General features: G+C 46.2%; 2 protein-coding genes across 6 annotated transcripts; one reads left to right on the forward strand and one right to left on the reverse strand.

Annotated features, from left to right (window-relative positions):
• Nucleotides 1–612: 612 nt before the first annotated feature.
• myod1 (myogenic differentiation 1) lies at nt 613–3,185 on the forward strand. The gene is made up of 3 exons (XM_028431445.1): nt 613–1,227; nt 1,796–1,877; nt 2,291–3,185. The coding sequence occupies exons 1-3, from the start codon at nt 628–630 to the stop codon at nt 2,512–2,514; spliced, it is 906 nt and encodes a 301-aa protein (XP_028287246.1). The 5' UTR covers nt 613–627; the 3' UTR covers nt 2,515–3,185.
• A 2,143-nt stretch (nt 3,186–5,328) lies between these two features.
• tnnt3a (troponin T type 3a (skeletal, fast)) lies at nt 5,329–13,625 on the reverse strand. 5 transcript variants are annotated; one of them, XM_028431439.1, is made up of 13 exons: nt 13,523–13,625; nt 12,194–12,234; nt 12,074–12,087; nt 10,838–11,032; nt 9,183–9,201; nt 9,005–9,050; nt 8,800–8,916; nt 8,621–8,698; nt 8,380–8,493; nt 8,191–8,303; nt 8,019–8,109; nt 7,558–7,598; nt 5,329–5,651 (listed from the first exon to the last, which is right to left on the reverse strand). In XM_028431439.1, the coding sequence occupies exons 2-13, from the start codon at nt 12,211–12,213 to the stop codon at nt 5,615–5,617; spliced, it is 885 nt and encodes a 294-aa protein (XP_028287240.1). In that variant the 5' UTR covers nt 12,214–12,234; nt 13,523–13,625; the 3' UTR covers nt 5,329–5,614. The 5 variants fall into 5 exon arrangements, with proteins under 5 accessions (XP_028287240.1, XP_028287241.1, XP_028287239.1 ...); XM_028431440.1 differs by lacking the exon at nt 10,838–11,032 and adding an exon at nt 11,496–11,504 and having other exon boundaries at nt 13,523–13,588; XM_028431438.1 differs by lacking the exons at nt 7,558–7,598; nt 13,523–13,625 and adding exons at nt 7,018–7,058; nt 11,496–11,504 and having other exon boundaries at nt 12,194–12,228.
• Between the last annotated feature and the right edge of the window lie 1,248 nt (nt 13,626–14,873).

Here is a 14,873-nt window from a genome sequence, read left to right on the forward strand (position 1 = left end):
TTAGTAGATCAACCTTTTCTCCTACATTTTTTCTTTCAGTAAATTAAAATTCTGTTCTTCGTTTTGCCCTAAAACAACTTGTTTTTTTGTTTTTAACATTTTAAATCCACATTTTTATTTTGTTTCATCATACAGGCCTTTAATTCTTCTGTTGTTCCTGAGTTCTTCTGTTTTTCACCCTCTGCCCCAGAATAAGATGAAGTAAAAAGTAAAATCAGCACCCTGGATGTGTCCGAGTGATGCTTCATATTTGTGTGTGTGTGTGTGTGTGTGTGTGTTTTCGTCCACACTCCACGCTCTCCCACATGTGCGCGCCCCCGCTGCGCGCCGCAGTATATTATCCCGCTGTTACTGCTCTCTTAGGGGTAATTGTACACTAATTACCGTGAAGTTGTAAACCCCTCCTGCTCCCTCCTGATTGGCCGGACCTCTCTGGACCCCATCAGGCTGACCCCGCCCCCCGCGGGTGTCCCAGGTATAAGAAGATCCAGGTCAACAGCTGAGAGGGCAGAACAGTGTGTGACAGGACTCTACATTCCCCCCCACTCTCAGCTTCTTCTTCTTCTGTCCTGCAGAGCTCTGCTCCTCTGGATTTTTCTTCTTCGGTGGTGTGTTGTGGACTGAATCATGGAGCTGTCGGATATCTCTTTCCCCATCCCGGCCGCTGATGATTTCTATGACGACCCCTGCTTCAACACCAGCGACATGCACTTCTTCGAGGACCTGGACCCGCGGCTGGTCCATGTGGGCCTGCTGAAGCCGGATGACTCCTCCTCTTCATCCTCATCCTCCCCTTCCTCATCGTCTTCCGCCTCCCCGTCCTCCCTCCTGCACCTTCACCACCACCACCACCATGCCCAGGTGGAGGAGGACGAGCACGTCCGCGCCCCCAGCGGCCACCACCAGGCGGGCCGCTGCCTGCTCTGGGCCTGCAAGGCCTGCAAGCGGAAAACCACCAACGCAGACCGAAGGAAGGCGGCCACGCTGCGGGAGCGCCGGCGGCTCAGCAAGGTCAACGACGCCTTCGAGACCCTGAAGCGCTGCACGACGGCCAACCCCAACCAGAGGCTGCCCAAGGTGGAGATCCTGCGCAACGCCATCAGCTACATCGAGTCCCTGCAGGCGCTGCTGCGCGGCGGGCAAGACGACGGCTTCTACCCGGTGCTGGAGCACTACAGCGGGGACTCGGACGCCTCCAGCCCCCGCTCCAACTGCTCCGACGGCATGGTGAGTTCAGGAGACGCCTGTTTATCCAGCTTTTATTTATTTTAGGGTGTAGAGTTTGGTTTTAGGTCTGAACTGTTTAATTTATTTTATTTTATTCTGGACTCGTTAAAGTTGAAGTCTGATTCTTTGGCGCGTCATTTAATCAGCTGATTATCGATCTGCTGCTGGTTTCACATCTAAAAACACTTTGTCTTCTTTTTATGTTTAAACTGATTTTTTTATTTTTATGGTTAAAAAAAAAGGGTCGAGGAGTAAAAATGTCAGATCCTAATTTATTTAACATGTATTACACGTTTACATGATCCGTTTGTATCCAGTCATAAAAACAAATCTTTTTATTGTTTCTAATTAAACCTTAAACTGTTTTCAATTTAACACTAAACATAAATAAAGCAGGTGAATCGAAAAAAACTAATCCAGTCCGATTCTAGCGGGATAAAAATATAATGTATATAAATAATAATAAAACTTCGTTGTAACTTTTTTTAAATTGTGTATTTCACTCTGTGTGCTGCATCCTTTGGTAAATATTTGTATTTAATCATATTTTTGTGTTTCCTCCTGTCAGACGGATTTTAACGGGCCGAGCTGTCAGGCCGCCAGGAGAGGAAGTTATGACAGCAGCTCTTATTTCTCCGAGACTCCAAACGGTGAGAGAGCTTTGAAATCAGCCAATAAAACACTTTGATCAGCTCCAGGTGTGAAACACAAACACACGAAGAGCAGACAATAAAACCATAAAACAACAGAAGCAGCAGCTCGGATTTACTGACATTTAATTTATTTTACTTTTAAATATGTTTAAGTTTAAACCGGACAAGAACAGATTTTTTTTCTTAATAAAAACAGCCGGAAATTAAAAACAATACCTATAAAGACAGTGAGTTAGTTTTATTTACAGTACGTTTGTTTCCTCGGAGTTTCTTAGAGACATTATTTAAGTAGATAAATGATCAATTTAAATATTCTTTGTTGTTTTACGGACATTTAGTCACATAATTAAATGATTAAAGTGAATCATTGATGAAGTATCATCACTGACCGTGTGTCCTGTGCTCTGCAGGTGGTGTGAAGACCGACCGCAGCTCCGTGGTCTCCAGTCTGGACTGTCTGTCCAGCATCGTGGAGCGGATCTCCACCGACAACAGCAGCCTGCTGCCAGCCGCTGACGTGCCCGGATCCCCGCCGGCGGCCCCGGGCGGTGAGGCGGGGGCCGCCCCGGGTCCCGCGCAGGTCCCCTCCCCGACCGCGAGCCAGGACCCCAGTCTGATCTACCAAGTCCTATAGACATTACCACGCACCGCACCGTCCAGTCCTAACACACACACAGGTTTATCTGGCCCCTCACTCCTCACGTTAAACTACTTTGATGCTGGGAAATGTAGTTTTTCTATCACAGGTATTTTAGGTTGTGAAACCTGTCAGTAGTCATTTAGACGCTTTGCATCTTGTTTCTGTTTCTTCTCTTTGATGAAGGACGGAGGCCAAAAACCACCATTAACATTCCTCCACATTTCCCCATCAGAAGTCCTGAAAGGCCCCAGCTGTCCGATTCCCTCAGGAAAAACTAACCCCACACAAAATCCTTTAAAGGAAAAAAAAACGCCACAAAATTCTGCAGATAAACGCCACAAACCCACGTCCAGCATTTCCCCGTCAGCCCTGGGCTCAGACCCGGGCTCAGCCCTGGGCTCAGCCCTGGGCTCAGACCTGGGCTCAGACCTCCTTCCTGTCACCCCGGATTGTTCCTGACTCTCTGCAGCAGAGGACCACTTTTCTCTTTCTGTACATATTTGTGTAAATAAGAGCTGATTTGTTCCAAGTGAAAGTATTAATTATGTATTTAATGTTTCTGTCTGTTCGTGCTTTTGTTTGTTGTGACAAATGTTAAACTTTATATTTATACACCTGAAAACTGAGTGACAGTCTGATGACGAATAAATGAACCTGTTTATTTATACAAAGAGAGAGAGGCTGACTTATTATTTTAAGATTATTATATTTTCTATTAAATTCTTGAAATATTAATACATTTAAAGGTATATTTTTTAATAAATGTTCATAAATACATTGATCACATATTTTTATAGATGATAAAGTATATTTACTTATATATTATTAATAATAATAATATTATATAATTATTACATAAGTATTTTGCTTTTAATAAAAACTACTTGTTGCGGATGAATAGAATATACTTTATTAATCCCTTTGGGAAGGTCCCTCAGGGAAATTCGGGGTTGCTGCACAATATAAACACAGGACAGAGAGGAGATTCTGGGGACACAGGCACAGACTGAGCTGTTATACAGGCACCAGATAAAAGAATAAAATAAACCTAAATATAACACATGTAAGCCTCACAGCAGTCACAGGTCACATGGGGCTCAGTCGCCATGATTCTGAGGCTGATTACAGTCTGTTGTGATGTCAGGATGGAAATTAAATTATTCAAATTAAAACATCAGAGCAGCTTCTATGACTGCAGACCTTCAATAACCAATAACTTCAAAATAAAAGCTGTGAGCTCCACCTAGATGCAGCCAAAATGTCTTCAGACCTAAAGCCCTGAGGCCTGCTGTGTCTGACTGCCCTCTAGTGGTGAATGTGTGATCCAACAGCAAAGAAAGAGCCACAAAGATTCTGCAAGTTTTTCACAACAAATCTACATTGTCAATCAATCAGCCGATCAACCAGCCAACCAAACACACACTGCAATGCTGTGACGTAGAGGAGCTGTGTGTAACACACACAACATCAAACAGAAACACATTGATTATTATGGAAAACCTATAGCTCATGAGGTCATGTGACCTGATCTTCCAACTCCAATCAATCAGGCCATAATATGATCAGCAGATCAAAAGCCATCCACAAGTTTAACATCTAAGTGACAGAAAAAAAGAAACAGAACAAACTATAACAAAGGGCTCAAAACTCAAACTCCCAGAATGCACTGCGGCTGGTTGTTGCTCCAAACCATTGACTAGAAATAAACTAGCTTCTTAGAACAGAACAATTTCTGCTGCATCCCACACAAACCAAAGACAGCTGCAGTTCTACACAAACACAGCGCCCACAACACGAGACTGACAAACACACACATCATGCTCATTCCATGAGTCATTTAACAACTTTAAACAGATCAGGCAGCAGCGGCTGCTTTCAGGTTACATATTTAATATGAAAGCAGAACCTTCGCTTACCTCACAGAGTGCTGATCAGTATTGATACGGACCCTATGAGGAGTGATTAGATTACTGCACGTGGACAGGTGCGCCACAGCGCGGAGTTCTCGCCGAGTTGTTTCCGGCACACTCTGACGTCAGCTCGTAACGTCTTTAGTCATCTTCTCCTGTAGTGCGCGTCCACACACTGCAGATGACGTGCACGTCCTAACCCGGAAGTATTAAAGTGCCTACAACACACACACACACACCTGCAAACACATGGGTCTCAAACTCAAGGTCAGCGGGCCACATCCGGCCTGAAGTGGATTGCACTTTGTCAGGCCTTTATCTTCAGACCTGTCCAACTTGTGAGTCCCACCTGAAGACTAGCTTCTGCTGGTATAGCACTGAGGCACGCAATCCCCCTGACCACTATAAGGTGGCAATCCCTCAGGGGAAAACTGAAACATAAACATTGAATAAATAAAATATCCTTAATCCAGATTTTATTCATCAACAACATAACATTTATCTGGATGGTCTCATTCTCAAAAACATGTAATCTAAAGTAAGTTTAAGTTTACAAACCTAAGGTAGTCTTATGAATAAAGACATTTATTTGAGGGGGCACCCCTCTTGCCCCTGCCTAGAACCGGCCTCGAGGTGGATAAACATGATCACACATTAAAAACTCTACACGGATAAAAACACTACAGGCGACAGCAAACATCAATAAATTATATAAATATAAATAAATATTTAGTGTTTTTTTTAGTTTTTAATTATAACGTTATGCTGAGTTAAATTTATATTTGTGGTAAAAGTTTAAATTAACTGTTAGAGAACAGCGTTGAAGAAATGACTTTAAATTACAGGTCTAAAAACACGGAACTTTATTGGTTTCTGAATGACAACAGATCTACAGACATGGCTTGAAGAGTCACACTTTATTTACAAAAATACTGAGAACCAAACAGTGGAGGGCGAGGAAGCGTGACGGCGGACAGGTGTGCTGGATTTGATTTCTATTGATCAGCAGCTACAGGCTCCTGGTTGCGTTTATCGGGACGTGGCTGTGTAACCACGAGGAAAACCTCAGCAAGACTGGCTGCTTCTTCTGAGCTACGACCTTCGCCACAGTGTGCGCTGCTTCATCAGGCGCGTGTCCGAGACGGTGGCAGTTTGGTTTCTGGGCGGTGGCGGGCCGAGCGGATCTACTTTCTGCGGCGAGCAGCGGCGCCCTTCTTGCTGCTGTAATACGGAGCACAAAGTGGAAACGTGTCAGGACTCGAAAAGTTCAGCAAAGATGACAACAACTCACCACACAAAGTCACAACCAGAGCGACCTGCTCAACTGTAGCCAAGCAAGAAGAGGGAACGTCTGTATTGATTAGAAGCTGCTAGCTGCTAGCTGCTAGCACGTCGTCCAAAATCCCTTCAGAAGAGTCAAAACCTCTGATACACAAAGTAACACAACTCCCTGTGTACCCTATCCCAAACAGAGCTGATGTGGGAGGGCCTGTCCACTTCCTGCTTACATCAGTGTACCAGAAGAGGGCGCTGTGAGATAGGCCTCTTTAAAGAGGACTGTATTTCCACTGTTGTGTGATACAGTATTGATTATGGATCAGCAGTGAACTGCTAAAAGATGCTCTGCTGCTGCTGGCTGGGTGTGTCCAATCAGAGCGAAGGACGCTGTAACGTGGCTCGTGGTGACGTCACTGATCGATTTGATAAAAAAAATCATGATGTATTCTGGACTGTCTCATTAGCGCCCCCCTGTGGACGACCAGCTTAGGTTACACACAGAGCTGTGCTCTTTGTCAATGAAGGGTCAGAGTATTGATTGATTACTGTTCCATAGAGTGTTAGCTCAGTGGCTAATGTAGCGATGCAGGCACTGATCACGTCAGTATAAATGTGTCCACATGTCGGGGCTGTGTCTGTGTCTGATGGTTTAATACAGCAGTCTTTTCTGTGGGATTCTGGACTGAAGAGAAGACCGTGCAGAGCTCACAGACAGACTCATGCAGCACTTACCTGCACAGGCTGAGCGACCCGAGCCCGACTGCTGCCTCATGTCAACGTGTTAGTTACAAGTGTGAGTGAACCAGACAAATGTGACCTGAACCTCCAGCTCATTAACCTGTGATAACCTGGGTGTGTGTGTGTGTGTGAGCATGCGGCTCCTCCGCCTCCATGTTGGGACAGGGTTCTGTGATTGTGGGACAATCACTGATGGTGTTAGTACAGTTATCAAGTGTTTATGGCTAAAAACATCTAAATCAATACAGATCAATTATTCTAAAAATATTCATTTTTTTTAGTGTCAGTGGACATTTCAGTCTCATCTGCTTTTTTCCTGCCTCAGGACTCAGGTGGGCTGGAGTCTTGCTGCCTTGCAGAGTAACAAAAATGTCTTAAAAATCAGTCTTTTCAAAATAAAAGTTGTAAAAACTCTCAGTGACAGTCCTGCCATAAACCGACATGAACTGTCTGCGGTGTTACGACAGTTATGTCTTGTTGAGTTGAAGGGACACACGGCAGCTGGGAGGTAAATGTCGGTATGTGTTGAGTCTTACTGAGTGTCAGTGAAGGCAGCACTGACAGTACTTACTGCTTCTGTAACTCATCGATGCGGTTCCTGTACGTGAGCACCTGAAAAACGACAGCAGCAGCTTTAAACACGCAGCAGGACACATTTACCTGCGACCACACTCCCCTCCTCGTCCTCAGCTTCTTCACAGGCTGCCCGGACTGATCCACCATGGGAACCAAAGACAGGCTCGCTCTCTTTTACTCTCTCACTCACCTGTTGGCGCGCTCACACCTGACGGAGGCTCAGACGGCACCACCTTTAACTTTAACTTGTCTGCCTCCATCGTACCTGCAGCTCAGAGTTTGATCCTAAAATCCTGTTTGTGTTGCTTAAAAACTACAAACAGGAGTGTGATTTTCAAAATAAAAGCACACTCTTAGAAGAATAATGGTCTTTTTAAAGGATGCTTTTGGAATCAGATTGGCCAGTTCTCGTGGTGGTGCGTCTCCATTTCCCGGCCAGCAGGTGGCGCTGTGCGTCTCCTCGACCTTGCCTCATGCTAACATGCAGCGAGCCTGAAGCCAGCAGGCGGGAACGCCGCTCAGCTCTGCTACTTACAATTTACTGAGCTCCTCCACTCTCTTACGCAGGGTTGTAACCTGAGGGAAACCAAAGAGGCGTTCAAATCCAGACGGGTGACGGCCGGCGAGCATCCACCAGGCCAGTGTGACGGAAACGTGCGTTTACCTGTACTTCATGTCAGCTTTTTAAAAAGTATTAATCCTGAACATCAGTTCAGGAACAGAAGCTGCAGATAAAGTCTGAGGTCATTACAGCTCGTTTAACCTGGATGGCTGCACATTATCCTGATTATCACACAGCTGCCTACAGAGGAGGTCAATACTTTTACTCTAATCAACTGAAAGAGTGAAACCAGGGTCTGTTCTTAGGAAATAACAGACTGCAGAATGATTCTCCAGATGCATAATTCAGGATGTATTTCTTCTAACGAGCATGAAAGCATCAACTTTGAGTCAGCGTGTGTTTGATATGATTCCAGCAGGAGGAGGAAGTCTCACCTCGTACTTCTGCCTCTTCAGTCTCTCCATGTGGTCGAACTTCTCAGACTCCAGCTGGCGCATCCAGTCGTGCAGCTCGTTGATCTTATCCCTGCAGGGAAAGGACACACGGGGTTAAAAACCGAATGCAGCCGTGGCCGCTGTGTAAACGCAGAGACGTGTGGAGTCGTACTTCAGCTTGTCTTCGTTCAGATGGTCGATGTTGAGCTGCTTGCGCCTGGCAGCCAGGATCTTCTTCTTCTTCTCTCTCTCAGTCTCTTTCTTTCCTCCTCTCTTCTGGTCGGCCTGTTTGGAGGAGGTGCATGTCAACAGCTGATACATCATACGCACACTGTGTGTGTGTGTGTGTGTGTGCACCGACCCTCTGCAGGTGGCTGCTGTAGTTGGAGCCCATGCTGGACAGGGCTGACTTCTTCTTAGCCTCCTCATCTGCCTTCTTCTTGGCATCACTCTCCTCCCTGATCCGCCTTTCCTCCTGGGTTCACAAAAACACCTCAGAGTGAGACCTCCATGATCCTCTATGGTACCCATGGTAACACAGGAAGTGCGATGCATACACAATGTGTGCGAGTAATGGAGCAATGTGAGCAAAAACCACGAACCTCACGTCTGGCCTGGCGCTCCTTCTCCTTCTCAGCACGGACCCTCTGCTGCTCGGCCCTCTCAGCACGACGCTTCTCCTGCAGGCGGCGACAGACAAGACGGTCACAGGGTGAGTTTTATTATTTTCTCTCTTTCTCTCACATTTTAACCACTCTTCACTTTAAGTGAAAGAACTCACGATTCTCTCCTTGAGGGCGATCAGCTCCTCCTCCTCCTTCTTCCTGCACTCAAAGTGAGCATCGATCAGGGCCTGCAGCTCGACCAGATCCTTGTTCTGACGTTTCTTCTGGATGTCCTGCAGGGCAGAGAGAAGCAGAAACAGCACTCAGCCTGCGGGGGGCGACGGCGCGAATCAACAGCTCTTCTTCTGCTCGACTACTTACATCAAAGTCCACTTTCTCACCATCGGGGATCTTTGGAGCGCTGGGCCTGTGGGAGAGTGTTGGGGTTTTGAGTGCACCGGCACACGGCTTGGTTGGTTTGTTTGTTTGTTTGTTTTTGGGTGAAATCAGATCAAATCATAAATCAGCTGAAGTCTGAGCACGTGAAAAGGAAACTTACTTGAACTTTGGCTTCTCCTCTGCAGGTTAAGAGATGAAGAGGGGATAAGTAAAGGTCATCCGGTTAGAAAGAAAACATTTCTCAGGCGACACAAGGATTAAACTCTACATCAGACTAGATTAGCCTCATCAGTGTTTCAGTCAGTTAGCACAGTCAGAAACACCTTACAGAGGGGATTATTGTCATGTTTGCTGAGAACCAGTAAACACTGTTCAATCAGGCGTCCTGTACTCTTTTCTTTTTAATGCACCGTCCCTACAGAATGTGTTGATTTATCTTTGGCTTGACCCCAAACTGTTTTACAGAAGCAAGTCATCTTCCCATCTTTCCTTTTTGACCAGATTCTGGCAGCTCCATGCCATGCAGACGACGGTGGGGTCGCTGCGCAGTGAAGCACGTCGTGTTAGCATCTCATTTTCCTTCACCCTTCGTCTCCACTAGCGCCTGCAACTTTTAACTGATTTGCTTTCTAAACAAAAAAAAAAGAGCGCTGGGGATGTGCCAATCGCTCAGCGCCTCTGGACTGTCTGACAAACAGATGGAATTTAGACAGACACTCTATAAACAGCAGCACTCCCAGAGGACAGACGTCAGACCTGGACACCGTCCAAAACCAGAATGACAGATTTCAGATTTTTTTTTCTTAAAACAACAACAACAACAAAAAGACATACCTTCCTCTTCGACTTCCTCTGCATGCAGCAAGCATCCAAAAACAAAAGCAGAACAAACGACACTGTTAGCACGGCGCGCTGGGAGCAGCTGAACACAGACTGAGGCAGAAGGTCCGTCTGCTGCAGCTGAGCACCTGTAAATTCTCCCATTCTGAACATAGAAGCTACACGAGTGTGTGAAGTGAAGGCAGCTCACTCCGAATGGGAGAATTTACAACAACAAATGATCCTTCAACACTGAACATCGCATTCATGTGTCTAAAAGTCAACAAAGATGAATGCAACGCCATCATCTTTAATTTTATTTTAACCATGCTCAGAAGCAGGATGTTACCCCCTTTTAAAATAAAAGCAGTCAGACATGAATCTGATGTTTACCTCCATCAGATTTAAAAATGATAAAAAAGCAAACATGGTACAGAAGGACAAACTGATAAAAGAGGCCAATATTTCTCTGCTCACTGAAGTTAGCTAATAATAAACACAAGCAGTCCCTTTTTATTTTGTTTCTTAGTTGCTGAGGCGTGCAGAACTTTTTCTTTTTACAGAACCTTGCTGGTTTTTTTGTCTGATGCATTAAAGGACATTTTCTTTCAGTGCTGAACACAAGTTTGATGTTTTTTGAAATCATGCGTAAACAGATCACCATTTGTGACACAATTTAGAAATAACTCGACTTTTTACTGGAGTGTATGCTAACATATTAGCATGAAGGCTAAACAAAGACAAATATCGGCCTGCTGATATCAGCGGTGCTGGGTCTGTATTTCAGCATGTTTCTGAGGTTTAGATCTCATGGTGGACCCTGTAGGTGCTGTCTTTGACTTTTGTCCCAGGGGAAAAGGAAGTTAGCGCTAGCATTAGCAGACATGGTGAACATGTGTGCGGATCAGGATTAGCTTGGATTAGCTGCTGTAGCGCGCCTGACGCCTGGGAAAGGAAGATAAAAAGCCCCCTTCCCCCCTCCTCCATGCCACATACCTTCCGGCTCAGGCTCAGGTTCAGGCTCAGGTTCAGGCTCAGGTTCTGGCTCTGGCTCTACCACTGGTTCTGGTTCTGGTTCTGGTTCTGGTTCTGGTTCTGGTTCTGGTTCTGGCTCTGGTTCTGGCTCTGGCTCTGCCTCAGGGGCCGCCTCAGGGGCCACCTCTACTTCCTCTACTACCTCCTCTTCTACAGCTACACAACATGCAGCGAGTCACCAGGGGAGAGGAAGGGCGATGAGAGGGTTAATGGAAGCGGGAGAGAAGGGAAAAGGAAAAAAAAAAAAGGAGGTGGTCGGAATGAGTGGATGATGAGTGGATGATGAGTGGATGAAAGGACAGATACAAGGAGGTTCCTCGTATTGGGACAGTTTGGGAGAACTGCCACCAGATGGTGCTAAAGCAGGTGAGACAGGCAGTTAGAGGAGGGAAAGGTCAGTCACTGATGGATGAAAGGGTTCCTGGAAAACACCTGCACTGCAACTACAGACAGAAAAAAACAGAGTCTATCTTGACGCAACCTGTGTGTTTTCTTTGCTTTCATTAGTGTTGACCAGCATGCATTGCACCAGGTAAGATCACACGTCTTCAACAGTGACTAACAAATTAGTATCAGTGTCGTGAGACTTATCATCGGGGGTCTGGGGGCTGCATCTTACCATCGTATTCTTCACGTCCGTCCGAGAAAGAAAGGAGCAGAAGAACATTATCAAAAGATCCCGCCTGTACCCATCATTCAGATCAACTCATGATAAAAACATGGGTACACTGGGGATCCATGCTAAGCATACACAGAACAGTCCTCGTCAGCTGAACGGCGCTCGCAACGCTGGGACCTCCTGTTCAGCTCAGGAGGACTGCATGAGTGCAGGAGGTCATGCAGAGCTGCAGGAGCGTCTGCCGGCAGGCCAGCGTGATCCGTGAGGTGTGGCGGACACTCTGGCCTGCTGTCAGAGCTGCTGCCTGCAACCATGCCACAGCGACAGGACTAAAGTCTGTGCACATTGGCTTAAAGGAGAAAGAGGCAGCGTTATGACACAACTCGAATCTGGAGGAGTCAAGCCAAACCTGCGAACATACGAGTTTGTTCAGGGCGTATAAAGGCATTTCTACAGGGGGGTGGAAAGTCAGTTAGGCAGGATACAAAGGAAAGAACTCAGCATGGAACTCCCGTCTGTACCTGGACTGCATGTTTGGGGATTTGATTTATAAAAGCAGGGAAGATGGAGCTACTTACCCTCGACCTGTTCACTGCAAGACAGAAGACAGAAAACTTTTAGCATCCATTTGACAACAGGTTCAGCTAAATTAACCATTAAAGCTCTGGTGTCTGTGAGTGGAATGGGAATGGACTTACACTTCCTCTGTGTCGGACATGGTGACAGTGGACTTTGCAACCTGGAATGAAGAGAGAAGACAGGAACTTGAAGGCTGTCTGTGGGGGTGTATTTATAGCTCGGGATTATGTTGCAGATGTCTTAAATAAGAGCTGCCCAACCCCACCCAGGCCTGACCCCACCCTGCATGCCTCCACATTTATCAACAAACCAAATAAATCTTTCAAAAATTATTATCTTACAGCTGCAAATCTGTCACCTCCAAACATGTTACATGCTTCATAAACAGGCTGAGATCAGTGTCCTGGATCCTGGATCTGCTTCTTCATCATGATTAATGCAGAGTTTCACTAAAGCTGTGTTTTCATCTGCCATCCCATAATTCAACAACTGAAATCAGAGATCAAATTTATGATGGGATCTATCAGGGATTAGATTTGGGATTAGCCCTTATTAGCGTGAGGGCATCAAGGAGGCGCCCTGCCATCAAGACTATTTCCACTGGACAGCTGCACAGGTCCCGGATCCGGTTTCAGCAGACCCGGTGTGTGTTGAGGATTGGGTTCCTTCCCTTCCTGGATCATCAACCATATTTCCACCTTCATGTCCTTATGTGGCAACCTCCCCCCCCCTCCTCCTCCTCCTCAGATGGCTCCTTCAATCATCCTTCCCAAGAATTAAAATTATACCTTTAAAGGCAGCTCTGCAGGTTGTAAGGCATGGCAGAGGCCTCCTTTAATTTGTGGAAAACTTTCAAACTCATGTTTCCCCCAAGCTGTAATAATAATAATAATAATAATGATTTTAATAATAAAGCAGTCCTGGATCCTGTTAGTGTTTATCCTCCAGCTATGTGCGTCCTAATGCACAGACATGCCACAGCTTCACTAGTTAAGATCTACAAGCCAGAAAAAAAACAAAGACGGTAATAGAAACAGAGGGCAGATTGCACCGCCGCTGCCGCCCTCATGGTGTCACTCATTAGTGTCACCTTCTATCTCCTGAAGCGGAAAGCTGCTTCAAAGGCTTTAAACCGCCTGTAAATCCCTCAGGTATGAACCTCCACAGTCACTGGATTCCAATTATACCCACAACAACAGCAGCAGCAGCCCTGAAGCTGGCCTGGTGACACCCAGAACACCTCTTGAACAACTTAGTTTTCTAAATAATCTCATTTCTTGGCTCATTTTGGAGACAAACACCATAAACTGGCTGCTTATAGACCTGCTGAGGACTCCTGTTTTCTCAGGTTTGAACACATGAACTCAGCAGTCAGTGAAGCTTGGGGACTCTGCACTTGACCTCCCTTACTACCATTCACACCCCCATTCTCTCCCCTTCCTCCTTACCTCAGAAAAGCTGAAAGAAGTGAGCTCCCTGCTGGCCAAGACAGGCTGTAAGGTTCTGCAAACTTACCGCGCTGATTATGTCCTTCTGTTATAGTGACACTTGATCCGCTCGGCCTTCCCATTGGCCGGAGGGCAGACACGGAGGTCCGCCTCTCTCACCCGGCACTCAATAAGGAGATGGAAGGGTCGAATGCTAAGGAGGCAGGCTCAAGTTTGGAGAAGAAGCCGACCAAGATGCCCCGGCGATGCTATTCTGGGGCCGCTGCATTAGGCAAGCAGATTTCATGTGAGAGTGAGAGGAGACGTCAGGGAAGCCAGGCAGGTGGTGTTTCCGAGGCTCAGAGAGAAGACCACAAACACAATGTGGACATCAAGAGCCCTGAACACCAACCATCTTTGGTTTGCAAGAATCCATTCAAAAGACAGTAAATAACTGGAAGCACCAGACAGCTCACTGTAAAGGCAACATGAAATGAAAACATGCTGCATAAACAGATCTGGCTGCAGGTTAAAGATCCTCAGTGCAGGAGTGGAACAAAGCTAAAGCATATCCATGAATAAAGCTGTCCTTTCTGTTCCACCTCCTCTGCCTCCTCCTCTGGATCACAAAGCCTGCAGCGCTTTGTTGTTTTTGAACCCTCTCCAGGATCAGTTTGATCTGTTACTCCTGTCTTTCAGCTGTTAAGTCTAAAGCAGCTGCAGCATGAATCATTCAGCTTAATTTACCAGCTGCTTCAGTGATATGAATTTCCTCCTGATCTCCACTAGGGGGAGCCACAATGACAGGATTCAGAGCAGAAGCACCTGCTCACACTTGTTGAATCATCAGATACACACCTCAGGCCAAACAGCCGGCGACAAAGTGATAACAGCAAAACATCTCTGAGCTGCGTGCATGAACAGATCTTCAATGTGTCCCTCTGGCTCAGGAAAGATGGAGTCATCGTAAATCCTGACCGTGTGTGGAGCAGAAAAACATGTCAGAGCTTGATGCTACTGAAGAGAACAGAGATAGAGGGCCGTGGTGTTACAAACACCAACTCCCACAATGCACCAGGCTGCTGCACCAAACAGCCGAGTCATTTAAACCCTGATAATAGCGGGTCTGTGTCCACACAGTAACAGACTCTGCGCCTGTCTCTTCCTGTTTCTGTTGGGGATCATGGAGTCTGGATCCAGCTCTCCTCTGTCCATGTGTGGACCAAAGCTGTCCTGTCAAATGTTTGTGGATGCTGCAGACAGAGACATCAGTCCCAGACAGCATCAGTCCCTGCCCGGTACCAGGCAGATCAGGACTGGAAGAAGAGTCAAGTAGTTTGTAAACTACTGGAACCAGAAGCAGGTGGACCTA

This window comes from Parambassis ranga, chromosome 19 (genome assembly GCF_900634625.1).
Source record: "Parambassis ranga chromosome 19, fParRan2.1, whole genome shotgun sequence".
NCBI lineage: Eukaryota > Metazoa > Chordata > Actinopteri > Ambassidae > Parambassis > Parambassis ranga.